Raw genomic sequence first — 16,914 nt, 5'->3', positions numbered from 1 at the left:
GGCATGATTTTCCCGAATGTTCCCGAATGTTCCATGTTCCCAAATGTTCTGGAATGCCCAAGACTGCCGCCCACTCGCGGGAAGCAGCCAATCACCGCCCGGCGGCATGACCTTCTCGAATGTTCCCGAATATTCCCGAATGTTCTGGAAACCTCTGTCCTGAATTTTTTTTTGCGAATCGTGTCTTCTCAAGATAAAAACTCGTCACCGTTCTCGATTCGTCATCGAGCTACTAGATGTTTCGAGAATGTTCCAATCACAAAGTGCCGGCCAAAGTTAGGTCAACCCAGGTCATTGACCTTCGATGGCCTCTGAAAGTTCGAGCCACAATACAAAAGCTCAAAGTAATTATGACTAGCGCTAGCCATGGATAAATATACCGACATTGCTCATATAATCGTTGTAAAACAAATAATTTACGGCTGCACATAACCGTACGGGATGTTGGACCACTCATGACGTCATACCTCTCTAATCTGACATGACCCGGCTATTTTGTTTATTTCAAAAGTTAGTCAATAGATGTCCCAACATGTCTGGAAAGTTCTATTAGCATACATGCACTACTCCACATGCAATCGTAAAAAAGCTGGGGGCGCATTTATCAGACACTCACTTCTCAGAAATGGCGGCGTACGCTGTACCACATATGACGTCATAACTCCGTGACCTGACCTGACCCGGTCAAGTTTCTTGCACCACACGATGGCCAATACTTGCCCCAACATGCATGGGAAGTTTCATGACGATCCATCAAACAATGTGGATAGCATCAGCAGAAAACCTCGGGACTCGGTACACACTTCGTGAAAATCCGGCCGGAGGCTGTACCTCTTATGACGTCATAACTCCGTGACCTGACCTGACCCGGTCAATTTTCTTGCACCACACGATAGCCAATGCTTGCCCCAACATGCATGGGAAGTTTCATCATGATCCATCAAACAATGTGGGTATCACCGGCAGAAAACCTAGGGATTCGGCGCACACGTTTGGTAACTGTCGGCCGGAGGCTGTACCTCTTATGACGTCATAACTCCGTGACCTGACATGACCCGATCAATTTTTTTCGGCAAAAGATGCGCAAAGGTTGCCCCAGAGGGTATTGAAAATTTCAGCCCGCTACGACAAGCCGTTTAGCGTGCACTTCGAAAAAACCTCAGGGGGGGGTTGATACAACCCCCCCCCCCCTAGGCGTTCTAGGGTTAAAAATGGCCAAGTTATACGCATTTGTCAAAATTTCAAAATTATATATTTTTTCAAATCCATTTTTTAGTATGATTTTGACATTGTACAGCAATATAAATACCATTATCGTGTTTCTGACCTCATCTAATAGCTACCTGATAGCTACCGTTTTGTTGAAAAAAATCATTTTTTTTTCAAAATTTGACCTTTTTTGACCTGAAAGTGACCTGACTTTAGGTAAATTCAGCTAAACATGACCTCAAATGACATAGACGACATTGTTTTTGAAATCTTTGAGTAGAATGGACCATAACACATGCGTCACGTGACCGGTACCTACATGATATCAAATTTCCATGACCTAGGATAACCTGGCTTTGACCTTAAAAATTATAAATACAAGTTCGGTACCCTCAGGGTATCTAGGGCATATATCAAGGAGTGCGTAAACTAAAAATTAGCCTGATCGGAATTGTTAGCCGGCGGCCAGAGCCTAAATTGTGAACAAGCCAAAATGCTGATAATTTTTACTTTGACATGGCCTCAGACGTCATTGGTGACCCTGAGGTCAATAAAATTAGGAATCTTTTGACAGTTATTCCAGGTCTATCAGCCGCCGTTTGAATTTTGACGATCAACTCAGTCCCCCCCCCCCTCAGTCACTCGCGTTATGGAAAATACCCCGTCATGTGCGGGTTAATAAACCAAACTCCGACTCAGGAAGAACAATCGACTCAACCGACTCGGACTCCGACTCTGACTCTGACTATACTCCAAAGCCCTGATATTTAATGACACGGCGAAATACGTTTCGCTTGGTCAAAGGCCGCACACAAAGAGGGATTGCCGTCATGTGTAATGCTAACTAGCACCCGACCGTCCCATTGGCCTTGAACCTGCCAGTGATGGTTGGCTCCAGTTAGCCTGAGGGGACCGTGAGCTACCAGTTCACCATGACTTGCCGATTGCCGAAGACGTCACAGAGCGTGCGGAATGTTTGAGATCACAGCCGGGTTGTTTACCAGCCGCGTGTGGACGGTGCGCAGAGGTCAACGCAGGAGGAAAGGGCAGTACAGCGCGGGAGATCGGTGCGAGCGGGCTGGAGCGGAGGGAGTGAGGAGTCGGCCCGCGGAGAACGCCGCCATCGGTGATAACTCTCCGCCTGTGTGTGGAGGAAATATGAAGTCGAAAATGCTTAATTTTCTGAGTATGTTGAGCCTGCTCTGCATCGCTGTGCTGTCGGTTGCGTCTGCCGCTGGCTGCTCTGGACAAGATGACGTGAGACCTCTTGTCGCCACAAGAGAAGGTCTGATCAGGGGTGCCATAGGCAGAAGCGTTGCCGGCAGACTCTTCTACAGCTTCAAGGGAATCCGGTACGCGAAGCCTCCGGTTGGCAGCCTGCGGTTCCAGCCACCTCAACGACATCTTGCCTGGAGAGGTGTGGCGGACGGTCTGTCGCACGGCCATGTGTGTCCACAGTTCGACATGTTAGCCAATAACACTCTGAAGGGTGACGAGGACTGCCTGTTTGCCAACGTGTACACACCGCACCTTCCGGAGCTGTCCCGACCCGCCACCACCGGTTTGCCCGTTATGGTGTTCATCCACGGAGGGGGGTTCGTCACCGGCAGCGGCGATGATGATATTCACGGACCGAGCTACTTTATGGACGAGGACGTGGTGCTAGTGACGTTCAACTACCGACTCAACACGTTCGGCTTCTTCACGACGCATGACGCGGCAGCTCCTGGAAACTACGGCCTGCTGGACCAGGTGCTGCTGCTGCAGTGGGTGCAGGACAACATCGCCGCGTTCGGCGGCGACCCGCACGCGGTGACCATCTTCGGCGTGTCGGCCGGTGGAGCCAGCGTGTCGCTACTGGTGCTGAGCCCGCTGGCGAAGGGTCTGTTCCACCATGCCATCACCCAGTCTGGCACGGCGCTGGCCAGCTGGGTGCTGGGTAGCCGAGAGAACAACGCCGCCGAGAAGCTGGCTGGCCTGCTCGACTGTTCCACAGAGAACGTGGCCGCAATGGTCGAGTGCATCAGGGAACAGCCCTGGGAGAAAATCGCCGAGCACACAAAGACACTGAAGTCGGGATTCCAGGATCAGTTGCGAGTGGATCGCGAGGCGGAGAACCCACTTATTCCGGAAGACCCGCACCTGCTGCTGGCGCGCGGTGAGTTTAATCTGGTGCCGTGGATGAGCGGCCTGACCCAAGAGGAGGGTGCTCTCTTCGTTCCGCTGATCCTCGGAAACAGGCGAGTCGTGGCGGCACTGTCCACAGGAAATCTGTCGGCCTGGGCTCGGACAGCTGAAGTAGTCACTGCGGATGGAGTCAGCAAGCTGGACTGTGGTGGCGATCCCATCAAAGAGGCCAGGAAGGTGTACAACTTCTACGTCGGAGACCGTGGCATCAACTCTTCAGGTCTGCTGCCGTTGGTGCAGGCCTGGACTGACCGGCACTTTGTGTCCCCGATGGCGGCCGAGACGACTCTGGCCTCGCACCACGCGCCTGTGTACAAATATCTCCTCGACTACGACGGACCGGGGCGGCTCAGCCTAGCCCACGTTGATTTGTTCTTGCCAGGTGTACCCGACTACGGCACGACGCACGGAGACGACATCCTGTACCTGTTCAGCAACGACAAGCTGCCGTTGGTGCAGCGCGGCTCGCCGACCCACACCATGGTCCGCTTCATGGTCAACGTGTGGACGACGTTCGCGCGCACCGGCCGGCCCGGATCGGACGTGCTGCCGATGCCCGATTGGCCCGTGTTCACGGAGCGGCACCAGCGACACATGCGGCTGAACACGGCGCCCTCGGTCGGCGAGAGGCTCTTCCAGGAGCGTATCGACTTCTGGAAGACGGTGCCCATCAATGAGCCGTGGAGACACCCGGTGGAGGATGGGCTGTGTCTGAAAGGACCGAACCCAGAGGGTGGCGAGCAACCAGACGGTGACCAGTGAAGATGGAGAAGTTCTGTCTAGTTAGTAATGTTTGTTCTCATGTTCCATGACAACGGGAGCGGATGAAGTGAAACACAAAGGTTAGGTGAGTGCTTATTCTAATGTTGTCACTAGGAGGGATTATCTGTACGGGTTCTGTGTATCTATGCTGCTGAATAAACGTTACGCTAGTGTGCAGACACAATTCAAATCACGCTTTTGAGTAGGAGTCTGATTCTGAGTCGATATCGGCAAGCCTGTCCGGAGTTGGAGTTGTAGGCGCCAAAAATATTACCGACTAAGACTATGGAGTGGGAGTTAACACGACATGGCTCAAAGTCATCCACTACATCCGTTTGCCAGGCAATATTACGCTCGTCGGCTTGCTTTATCAGATATTGTCGAAGCTCTGGCCCTTCTCCTGACGAGCGATTTGAGCGAAAAAGTAGGCGCAGCTTCTACTCCAGCGCCTATTTGTTGTTCTGCATGCTATTTACCAAGTGTTTTTGCAAGGGAAGGCCATGGAACGCGCAAAAGATCGTTTCAGGGGCAAAAATATCGATGTCAGCTTTACTACCATGTTATGGACAGAGGAATCAATCTCCGGAGTGTGAAATGGAATTGGAGTCAAATTGTAAGCGAAAGTTGGAGCCGGAGTCGGAGTCACCAAGAAATCCACGGATCTCTTTTAACCCTCGCCGGACCTATTGGTTTTCTACATACGCGCCGGCCGAGGGGGGGGGGGGTCGTACCTCGCCGTTTCGCCCCTGGTGGAGCTAGCGCGTCACGAAAAAAACGAGCGTGTGCGCCGTTACGAGACGCAGAGATTGGTACCCGATTTTAAGGTCCTAGGTCAACCGGTGACCTCTGAGGTCAGGTCAAGTGCCCCAAGGTACGGTTCAGTTTTTGGTGAATAACTTCGCAAAAAATGGCCGCAGAGCCGCGATTTTGGCAGCATGGTGTTCGCCTCGCTCAGGCGCGTCGAATGATATACTTTTTGTTCGGGTCAGGTCAATTTAGGGTTTTGACCTCAGGTCAAGGTCAGGTCAGCACCCCCAGGTCACGAAGTTGGTCGAAAGAGGTCATGTCGCATATCATTCGATTCGACAGGTCTTCCTGAGTCCATTGGTGGCTTTCCCGACTCGCTAGCTCAATTTGATCAAGAGTTATTGACAAAAAACGAATATGACCTTGATGACGTCATAAATGACGTCACGCAAGGTCAACATTGCAAAAGTGACGCATCTAACCTTGCAAGGAGTGCATCAAATCACGATTCTGTGTGCTTGAGATAGTTGGAGATCGTTCCCGGCGCCAGAATAGCAGTTTTCATTTTTCCCCATTGACTTATAATGGTGAGGTCACGAAAATGACCTGACCTCATATGACCTTTAGGAAAAATCCGAGATATACATGTTGTGAGGCTCATAATGGATACTAGATCCTGCAAGTTTCATTTCCCTGTGACATCTCCTCTGGCAGTGAGGGCGTTGCGAAGTTGCGACATCTGAAGACCGTGCAGAGGTTCACTTATGACGTCTTAGGTCAGTGACCTGACCTGACCCAAAAATGCGGTTGGTGTCAAAAGATCCGGCTTGAATCGAAGGTCAGGTATGCCAAGTTTCAGCTCTCTATCGCCAGCGTGTTCGGAGCTATCGCGAAAAAAACCCTATTGGGGGGGGGCGGCACCCGCCCCCCCCCCTCGGCCGGCGAGGGTTAAAAATCAATGGGGAAAATGAAAACTACTAGTTTTGCGCCGGGAACGATCTCGAACTATCTCAGGCACACGGAATCTGGATTTCATGCACTTTTTGCAAGGTCCAATGCTTCATTTTTGCATTATTGACCTTGTGTGACGTCATTTATGGCGACACTAGGGTCATATTAGTTTTTGTCAAAAACTCCCGATCGAATTGAGCTAGCGAGTAGGAAAAGACAGTAGACACCAATGGAATTAGGAAGACTTGCCAAATCGAAAGATATGCGACATGACCTCTTTCGACCAGCTTTGTGACCTGGGGGCTCTGGCCTGACGCCACCTGACCGTGAACCGAGGTTAGCACCTTAAGTTGAACTCATCCGAACGAAAAGTAGGTATACCATTTTCGACGCGCCTGAGCGAGGCGAACATGATGATGCCAGAATTGCGGCCCTGCGGCCATTTTGCGAAGTATTTATAAAAAACGAACAAGTGCATTGGGCCATTTAATCTGACCTCAAAGGCCACCGGTTGACCTGAGAACTTAAAATTGGTTACCTGTCGCTGCGCCTCGTACGGCGGACACGCTCGGTTTTTCCCCGAGGCTCTAGCTTCAGCAGGGGCGAAACGACGAGGGTGCTTTTAACTGCTTCAACCATTTCTCATTATTTAGTAAATAGTAGCCACCCGCTATTGACTATTGAGCATATTCATGCAACAAAGACCTTTTGTAATTCGTTACTCCAGTATCGTCATGAAATCCTTAATCGTTAATCGCTAATCGTGAACCCTCGCCGGCAGAGGCCATTTTGCGTCCTTCGACGGCACAAGGGGAGGGGGATGGGGGGGGGGGGGGTACGACCCCCATCGCGTTTGCCCCTGATCGAGCTAGAGCTTCGCGAAAAAAAACGTGTTCCCCGTGACGGGAGCAAGCCGATGATATCCAATTTTAAGGTCCTAGGTCATCGGTTGACCTTCCAGGTCAGAAAGTCGGAAAATCGGGAACTGTTAGAACGTCGTTAAGTGTGGCTGGTGTGGGATTTTCGGGTTGATGATCACGAGTATCATGTTAGTTTCGATCACAGATGATGTCTTTATGCATTTAGGCCAGGTCGGGTCAGGTCAGGTCAGGTCAAACATTAGGGGTCCTGCCTCGTAGCACGTGTCAACCGCCTCTGAGAGCTTCGTAACATGTCACGAAGGCACCAAAGCTACTTCATAAATGTTCAAATGGTTACTAAATTCGAATTCAGTTCCAAAAACTAGCCTAGAAGCATGTAAAACTCAAAAAGTGGACCGAGGTCATCAAAGGTCAATGACCTAACCTGACCTTCAGGTGGCCTTGACATCCACCCTAATGCATGTGAGCAACATCAACTCACATGTTGGAACGCTGGAAACCACGAAAAGACCGCAAACGCGCGGCTAATGAGAGCCGACATACGCCGAATCGCGATTCCGGCCAAACATGGTCTCGAAAACTAGGTCACAGGTCAAAGGTCGTTTGAGTCAGGGTCATGAAATTTTCAGAATAGGTGTAAAATTGATTAATGGGAAGGTAATGAAAGTTTTGTCGCGATCGGCCGCTTTTTTACGCGAGTCGTTTGCGAAAAACCTTAGGGGAGTTACATCAACATGTACAGGTCTCGCGGGTTTTAGCGGTAGGTTTTGCACCTAGAAAATTTAGTGTACTTCAGGCTATATCTTCGTCGTCTTAAGCTTTTAAGTGTTGAAGATGCGATCGACTTGTTGGGTAACAAGCCGGCCATGATCGTGTAAAATGGCTTCATCGTAGATCGATTAGTTTCTGAGATATAACCGGAAATGTAAAAGTGCAAAACCTACTGCTTAATCTCGCGAGACCTGTACATCCTTATCTGTACTTCACCCTGTACCGGCGAGAGTTAATAAGTTAATATATTGCCAGACGCTTGGCTGTATTAGCTGTCTCAAGGGCTACAAACATGAAAAGGATGGCAGAATTTGTATTATTTATCTGTCTACTTTTAGCATCACCCATTATTGTTTGAACCAAATTCCCAATAAAAGGCGGTTAAAAGGCTTCCAAGTTGGAGGCATTCGGTCGGTAATTCGGCCGACATAGAGACTTGCGCGAAAAAATTGCAACTGGAACGGCCAAATGAAGCGGCCAAATGGATGGTTTTCGGTGGACTTGGCTGGTACTATCGGTGTACTACACACAACCCAGCCAAGGGGGGAATGTAGGCAAGAGTAACCTGAAAGAGTGGACGTCTTTCAATTTACTGAAAGTTACTGAAAGTAAACTGAAAGATGTTTTTCACGTCACCGGTGAGTCTCGTGAAGCGTCTGTGAAGTTTGCTACCCGTATGCATAAAAAAGAATAACTCGCCAGCGAAGTAAAAGAGTAGGAAAGTTTTCAGCGTGGAGGTCTCTAGCGTCGACCACTCTATGGCGTCGATCGAATACATACGCAAGTTAATATGCATCACGTTCTCACATTCGCTTACTTAGCTTCGCAATCCGTTTGTGATGCGGATTTACTCTGAGCATGTATCCCCGGTAAATGTCACCTTGATCCTGCATCAGACGTGTGTAACTGTGTGTAGTGTGTATGGCGAGTACACGAGCGACTGTGCGCAGCAATGTGTGAAAAACCCTTTCACCAATTCTGTCGATGGTTTTAGTGGGTGCGAGGGAGGTACAGCCCACCGCTAAAGTAATGTGTGGTTTTACCAATCTCAACGGATGGCTTTGACTGTCGATTTTTTAACCCGCGCACCAATGGGGGTCTGCGCCAACTTAGAACCGACGGGGGGGCGGATGACCGCCCCCCCTGAGATCTCGAGAACGAAGCAAGATAGCGACAAGCGGTAAATGGCATCGGATATGCACGGACAAGGTCTGCAATTTTTACTCAGGTCATTTTCAGGTCAGGTCAAAGATGACGTCACAGGGGTAAAAAAGTCAAAATGGCGGCACTAGATATGGATAGTTTTTCTCGAATAACTTTCGAATTAGTGAAGATAGGAAAACTAAGGGCATCCTCGTAATTCTCTCGTCAATCCGCATCGAATGATATATATGTTGACCTCGAAAGGTCAAGGTCAAAGGTTGACCTCAGGTTACGTGACCTCGAGGTCATCATGTATATCATACGATGCGTCTTGACGAGCTGAACACAATGAGACCATCCGCGCGGCTGTATCTTGTTTCTGTACGGAGTTATTGGCAAAAAAAAACTTTGGTGATCTTTGATGACGTCGCATAACCTTACAACTGCTCAACAGCAAAACAGACCTCAAGGTAGTGAAGGTTGATCGTATATGAAGTCATGTATGGTATATTGGGCCATTCCGACCCGTTTAGTGGTAAAAACAGGGAGTTGATTTTTCCCCCATTGACTTATAATGGGGAGGTCGAGAAATTGACCTGACCTTAGGTCATCGATATCAAAATTCTGAGATTAAAAAAAATTGTAGCTACTAATGACCAAATAACATCCTGCGACTTTCAAAGACCTCCGACATCTACTGTAGCTCTGGCACGGTGACAAAGTTGCAAAAAAGTGACTTGAGGTTGGGTCATTCAAAAAGACCTGGTGAGCTGACCTTAAAAGTTTGGAGGTTCAAACTTGCACACCATGTGAAAAATTAATGAGAAAATAGTCGTTCGTGCCAAATTTCGCGGCGCTACGCGTCGCGGTTTTCCCGGTGTTCGCGAAAAACCTCAGTGGGGGGGGGGGCGGATATCCGCCCCCCCCGTCGGTGCGCGGGTTAATGCCTTTCATTGTAGTCTGGCTAATCGTTCCCAAGCTTCAGAAGCAGAACATACCCATGACTAAAACCGCACATTACTTCTGCTGTGGACTGTACGCACTATGTAGCACGCCATTTGGAAGTTACATAAGAAGGACGAACTGGCGCCCAGACCGGAGTCCATGTAAGTACAAAATACGGCTGTGTCATGGTTAGTGGGAACACGACCAGACGCCGGCGCTCTGTTTATACATTATATTGGATTTGAGATGCCATTGTTTTTATTATTTAATGCACAATAACGTTGGCAGTAATTGCGCCTCTACATTGGCAATATACTTTGTAGAAAACGGCGAGCTAAAAGCAGGTTCTGGCAAAGCGGCTGTTTTCTGCTCTCTAATTTCAAGACGCTCGTCAACAGCATATTTTTTAAAAATAAATTTAGTCCGAATGGTTGAATGGACGGATTTGAGGAATCAGAGCCCGCACTAAGCATGGATTGTTGTGCTGACCATGACCCCACCACCCGATCGCGCAATTCCAGTTGTAAGGCAGAATTTTGCCCGAACGTTTAACGTGCCCTCACGACTGGACACTGGACACTGTACATAGAACTTGACCGACCATTCCTTTGGCCTTGAACCTGCCAGTGATGGTTGACTCCAGTTAGCCTGAGAGAACCATCAGCTACTAGCTCACCTTGACTGGCCGACTGGCAGTGACGTCATAGAGGGTGCGGGTGGCCTGAGATCACAGCCGAGTTGTTTTGTAGCCGCGTGCAGACGGTGGGCGAAGGTCTTAACGCAGGAGGGGAGGGCAGTGCAGCGCAGGAACTCTGTGTGAGCGGGCTGGAGTGGAGGGAGTGCGGGGTCTGACTGCTGCGAACGGCATCGAGCCGGTGAGAACTCTGTGTCTGTGTGCGGAGGAAATATGAAACCGAAAACGCTTAATTTTCTGAGGATGGTGAGCCTGCTCTGCACCGCTGCCTTGTTGGTTACATCTGCCGCTGGCTGCTCTGGACAAGATGATGGAAGACCACTCATCGCCACGAGAGAAGGTCTGATCAGGGGTGCCATAGGCAGGAGCGTTGCCGGCAGACTCTTCTACAGCTTCAAGGGAATCCGGTACGCGGAGCCTCCGGTTGGAAGCCTGCGGTTCCAGCCACCTCAGCGACATCTTGCCTGGAGAGGCGTGGCGGACGGTCTGTCGCACGGCAAAGTGTGTCCCCAGTTCGACAAGCTGGCCAACAACACTCTGAAGGGTGACGAGGACTGCCTGTTTGCCAACGTGTACACGCCGCGTCTCCCGGATCCGTCCCGACCCGCCACCGCCGGTTTGCCCGTTATGGTGTACATCCACGGAGGGGGGTTGGTCACCGGCAGCGGTGATGATGATATCTACGGACCGAGCTACTTTATGGACGAGGACGTGGTGCTGGTGACATTCAACTACCGACTCAACACGTTCGGCTTCTTCACGACGCACGACGCGGCAGCTACCGGCAACTACGGCCTGCTAGACCAGGTGCTGCTGCTGCAATGGGTGCAGGACAACATCGCCGCGTTCGGCGGCGACCCGCACGCGGTGACAATATTCGGCGAGTCGGCCGGCGGAGCCAGCGTGTCGCTACTGATGCTGAGCCCGCTGGCGAAGGGTCTGTTCCACCATGCCATCACCCAGTCCGGCACGGCCCTGGCCAGATGGGGGCTGGGTAGCCGAAAGGAAAATGCCGCTGAAAAGCTGGCTGCCCTGCTTGGATGTCCCACGGAAGACGTCACCGCAATGGTCGAGTGCATCAGGAAACAACCCTGGAAGAAAATCGCCGAGCACACCAAGACACTGAAGCCGGGATTTCAGGAGCAGTTGCGGGTGGACCGTGACGCGGAGAACCCACTTATTCCGGACGACCCGCACCTGCTGCTGGCGCGCGGTGAGTTTAATCTGGTGCCGTGGATGAGCGGCCTGACCCAAGAGGAGGGCGCTTTCTTCGCGCCATCGCTGTTCGCAAACAAGCGAGCCGTGGAAGCGCTATCCGAAGGAAACCTGTCAGCATGGGCTCAAACAGCCGGTCTGGTTACTGCGTCTGGTGTTAACAAACTGGACTGTGGTGCCGATCCAATGAAAGAGGCGAAGAGAGTGTACGACTTCTACGTCGGCGACAGGGACGTCGACACATCCAGTCTTCTACCGCTGACGCAGAGCTGGGCTGACCGGCACTTGGTGTCGCCCATGGCGGCTGAGATGACATTGGCTTCGCAGTATGCTCCAGTGTACAAATATCTGCTCGACCACATCGGACCGGGACGGCTCAGCCAAGCCGACGTGAATCTCTTCAGGCCGGGTGTGCCCGACTTTGGCACCACACACGCGGATGACATCCTGTACCTGTTCAGCAACGACAAACTTCCCCCGGCACGGCGCGGCACACCGACCCACACCATGGTCCGCTTCATGGTCAACGTGTGGACGATGTTCGCGCGCACCGGTCGGCCTGGATCGGACGTGCTGCCTATGCCCGATTGGCCCGTCTTCACGGAGCTGCACCAGCGACACATGCGGCTGAACACGGCGCCCTCGGTCGGCGAGAGGCTCTTCCAGGAGCGTATCGACTTCTGGAAGACGGTGCCCATCAATGAGCCGTGGAGACACCCGGTGGAGGATGGGCTGTGTCTGGGTGAACCGAACCCAGAGGGTGGCGAACAGCGGGACGGTGATAAGTGAATATGCAGAAGTGTTCTGTCGGGTGATTTTGGTTCTCATGGTCTTTAATCATGGGAGCGGATTAAGAAAATCACAAAGCTTAAGTGGATGCTGGTGCTTATGCCCTAACTTAGACCCACTGTCTGTGCGGGCTCTGCGAGTTTGTGCTGTTGAATAAACGTAACGCTAGTATGCAGCCAGAAATGGCACTTGACAATTGAGACTTGGGCACCAACTTTTTGGCACTACAATCCATATACATCTTTTTTACCACATGCCGAGATATCCCTTTAACATTAGCACGTGCATTTGGGAAATGGCTTCGGCCCGCCTCGGCTAATGTTGAAGGTATTTGGGAAACGATTCGGCCCTAGGGCTTTTTGATTTTCCCAGACAAAGTTTTACTGAATATTCTGAGCGGAAGAACCAATTCCAAAGAAGATATTTACGGATTGTGTGTTCACTAACAGCAACAGCAAAAGTGAGCAAAATTAAGTGACTGCGTGTTCACTTACTTTTGCTGTCAACGTAATTAAACTAAACAAGGGTAGATATCGTTCCAATGCCAATGTATTTATTGCTGCAGAACATGGTCAGAGTACTCATTATTACTACATAATGCACGCAAAAAACGAACATTTTAAATGCACGAAGCATCTTAACGAGCCACAATGAAACATTTGATATTGTTCCAGCTGCGATCCAAGACGCGTTTGATTCAGCGTTTCACCCAATTTTCAGTTTTCCTCACGGATTCTTCACTCCTGGGCCCGATTTCACCAAGTGAATATATTCCATTACGGCGGCGTACATATTCACTTTTGGCATATTATGACATATTCAGTTTCACCAAACTCCGTACAGGGATACTTATTCAAGACAAAGACAAAGTATGACTGCAGAAGTCCGTCGTTTTTTGGCATACTTTTACGTTTGAGGTACTTCTGGTACGCCGATCTGCTTTTTCAACAGCTGTTTGCCGAGTTTGCTGGCATTGAAAGTATGCTACTTTTTGTGGCATACTTTGAGAAACAGCTTGGCATACATCAATTTTTTTGTATGATAATGTTACAAATTTAATGACTTCATCGATGCAACGTATGATAAAAACATGCCACTGGCTACGCAAAAAGTTTTAGAGGTCATAATGGTTATTTCTTGCTGGCTATATAGGGTATCGTGTGTCAGGGCTTATATTGAAATTAAACCCCAGAACAGCTATTTTTATAAGGCTTATCTCATCGTGGCATCACTGCGATTAAAATCACCCCATCATGCAGAAACACAACAAGGAATTCCCTTTTTCATTCGCATTCACGATTACATTATTGAGTTTTCCACTTCCAAAAAAAAAAACGACAGTTCACTCACATTGTATTTTGATAACACAAAAGGCCAAAAGCGTTTCAAATCATTCTCACCGTGATTATTACACCGTGCTCTTTTGAGTCTTTATACAGCGTTTTACCGAAGAGAAAGTAAATAGCTGGCGAGGGCGAGAGGATGAACTGAAGTCCAGTCTAGCAACGCCTTGATTGACATGCCCAGCATGTTGCATCACAAGTCACAACGCTTCATTACATTCGTTTTCATCGCCCACTTTTACTATTTCTTTGCAGTATCCATATGCTGTCCAATGTCCATATTTCTCTTGTGTTGTGGCCAAATGATTCAATTTATCACCGGCTTCCCGCTTCCGTTTAGGTTCAGAGAATGATTCCGAAATATTCTCCATATTTGAAGTCGTCGGTAGACCCTTCGATTACTTAAAAACTTGATTCAGGTAATATTTCAGATAACTTGTCGGCTAGTCGGCCGTGCTCCTTGCTACCATCAGTGATCGGTACCTAGTTAGATAGGTGCCTCAAGTAATGCCATTTCTTGTTCGGCTTTATCTATATTTGCTCTAAACCACTCCAGAATTGCGTAGAAGATGTGAACAAATATTAAAGCAATATTTAATGAGAAGTAACTTGGAAGAAAAAATTAATATTAATTCAAAGTCCAATAAAACCCACACACGCCAGTAACTTCAACTGTGCTGCGCGGCTTGCTGCCGATTGTTTACATTTTGGCTTTGGAATGTCATGCTCCGAGCAAAAATCAAGGGCATTATTAGCAATATTTCCTTAGGCACTTCCTCTTGTATGATCAGCAAATTTAATTCTTATTAGGGTAGCCAGAATTTTTTTTCATAATATTGTATATCTGAGCATTTAAGCTCGTCGACTTTAAATACGGAAAAATATACATAGTGAATGCATGTCCCCGACAAGATGTATGCATGCGCGCCGGTGGCTCTCAAACTACGTAAAGCGGGCGTAGTGAATATATTCCTGTGGTGAAACAGAATAGTATTGTCGTCGTACTTTGTCGGTGTACTTTTCCAAAGTACACCAAGAATATATTCACTTGGTGAAATCGGGCCCTGCTGGACTTCATATCTTTATTCTAACTTCTGGCGCTTCATCATCTTCATCCTCAGCTTTTTCAAACCCTAAATAAGGGGGACGTAGGGAATTTTATCTTTCATACTCAACGCAGCCCAATAATAAAAAAAAAAAATAACCACGGTGACTATAAATATAAACATAATATTAATAAAATATTAACACAATATTAAGAATATAACATATAATATCAAATGAATAGCTATGATATTAACTGTTGCGTCGGTACGGCATGTGGTAAATCTCTTCCCAACCTTGGGCTGTGAAAATGCAGTTTTATTCACCTCGGTTTTTGCTACGGACCTTGTGCCTACCGGCACTCGGTCCTCCGCACAAAAACCTCGGTGAATAAAACGCATTTTCCCAGCCCCGGGCCCGATTTCACCAAGTGAATATATTCCTGGCGTACTTTGGAAAAGTACACCGACAAAGTACGACGATAATACTATTCTGTTTCACCACAGGAATATATTCACTACGCCCGCTTTACGTAGTTTGAGAGCCACTGGCGCGCATGCATACATCTTGTCGGGGACATGCAGTCACTATATTTTTCCGTATTTAAAGTCGACGAGCTTAAATGCTCAGATATACAATATTATGAAAAAATTTCTAGCTACGCTAATAAGAATTAAATTTGCTGATCATGCAAGAGGAAGTACCTACACAAATATTGCTAATAATGCTCTTGATTTTTGCTTGGAGCATGACATTCCAAAGCCAAAAATGTAAACAATCGGCAGCAAGCCGCGCAGCACAGTTGAAGTTACTGGCGTGTGTGGGTTTTATTGGATTTTGAATTGATATTAATTTTTTCTTCCAAGTTACTTCTCAGTAAATATTGCTTTAATATTTGTTCACATCTTCTACGCAATTCTGAAGTGGTTCAGAGCAAATATAAATAAAGCCGAACAAGAAATGGCATTACTTGAGGCACCTATCTAACTACCGATCACTGATGATAGCAAGGAGCACGGCCGACTAGCCGACAAGTTATCTGAAATATTACTTGAATCAAGTTTTTAAATAATCGAAGGGTCTACCGACGACTTCAAATATGGAGAATATTTCGGAATCATTCTCTGAACCTGAACGGAAGCGGGAAGCCGGTGATAAATTAAATCATTTAGCCACAACACAAGAGAAATATGGACATTAGACAGCATATGGGTACTGCAAAGAAATAGTAAAAGTGGGCGATGAAAGCGAATGTAATGAAGCGTTGTGACTTGTGATTCAACATGCTGGGCATGTCAATCAAGGCGTTGCTGGACTGGACTTCAGTTCTTCCTCTCGCCCTCGCCAGCTATTTAAGTCGGTAGAACGCTGCATAAAGAGCACGGTGTAATAATCACGGTGAGAAAGATTTGAAACGCTTTTGGGCTTTCATGTGTTATCAAAATACAATGTGAACTGTCGTTTTTTTTTAAGTGGAAAACTCGATGTAATCGGGAATGCGAATGAAAAAAGGAATTCCCTGTTGTGTTTCTGCATGACGGGGTGATTTTAATCGCGGTGATGCCACGATGATATGAGCCTTATAAAAATAGCTGCTCTGGGGTTTAATTTCAATATAAGCCCTGACACACGATACCCGATATATCCAGCAACAAATAACCATTATGACCTCTAAAACTTTTTGCGTAGCCAATGGCATGTTTTTATCATACGTTGCATCGACGAAATCATTAAATTTGTAACATTATCATACAAAAAAATTGATGTATGCCAAGCTGTTTCTCAAAGTATGCCACAAAAAGTAGCATACTTTCAATGCCAGCAAACTCGGCAAACAGCTGTTGAAAAGGCAGATCGGCGTACCAGAGGTACCTGAAATGTAATAGTATGCCAAAAAAACGACGGACTTATGCAGTCATACTTTGTCTTGAATAAGTATCCCTGTACGGAGTTTGGTGAAACTGAATATGCCATAATATGCCAAAAGTGAATATGTACGCCGCCGTAATGGAATATATTCACTTTGTGAAATCGGGCCCCGGTCGGGAATATATAATACCTACATGAAGACTACATGCGCTTTAAACCATGGGAGGCTAATTGTACAGGGACCCGCAGTTGATTCTGTACACACTAGTATTTCAGAGTATTATTGGTCTGTGACGCCGATAAAGACGAATTGAGACATGGTTGTATGCTTATTCAAACCGCCATTTGAATGGTTTGAAACTGA

At 48.0% G+C, this 16,914-nt stretch overlaps 2 protein-coding genes across 2 annotated transcripts in view; both read left to right on the top strand.

Annotated features, from left to right (window-relative positions):
• Positions 1-16,914, top strand: part of LOC122376952 (prostaglandin reductase 1-like) — a 75,827-nt gene that overhangs the window by 39,042 nt on the left and 19,871 nt on the right. The window lies entirely within an intron of this gene.
• Positions 10,392-12,477, top strand: LOC122376938 (juvenile hormone esterase-like). Its single transcript, XM_043356924.1, has one exon. The coding sequence runs from the start codon at positions 10,504-10,506 to the stop codon at positions 12,292-12,294; it is 1,791 nt and encodes a 596-aa protein (XP_043212859.1). The 5' UTR covers positions 10,392-10,503; the 3' UTR covers positions 12,295-12,477.

This window comes from Amphibalanus amphitrite, unplaced genomic scaffold (assembly GCF_019059575.1).
Source record: "Amphibalanus amphitrite isolate SeventyFive unplaced genomic scaffold, NRLGWU_Aamphi_draft 000043F_arrow, whole genome shotgun sequence".
NCBI classification, from domain to species: domain Eukaryota; kingdom Metazoa; phylum Arthropoda; class Thecostraca; order Balanomorpha; family Balanidae; genus Amphibalanus; species Amphibalanus amphitrite.
Note: the sequence above shows the minus strand (reverse complement) of the source record. Positions and strands in the feature narration are given on the sequence as shown.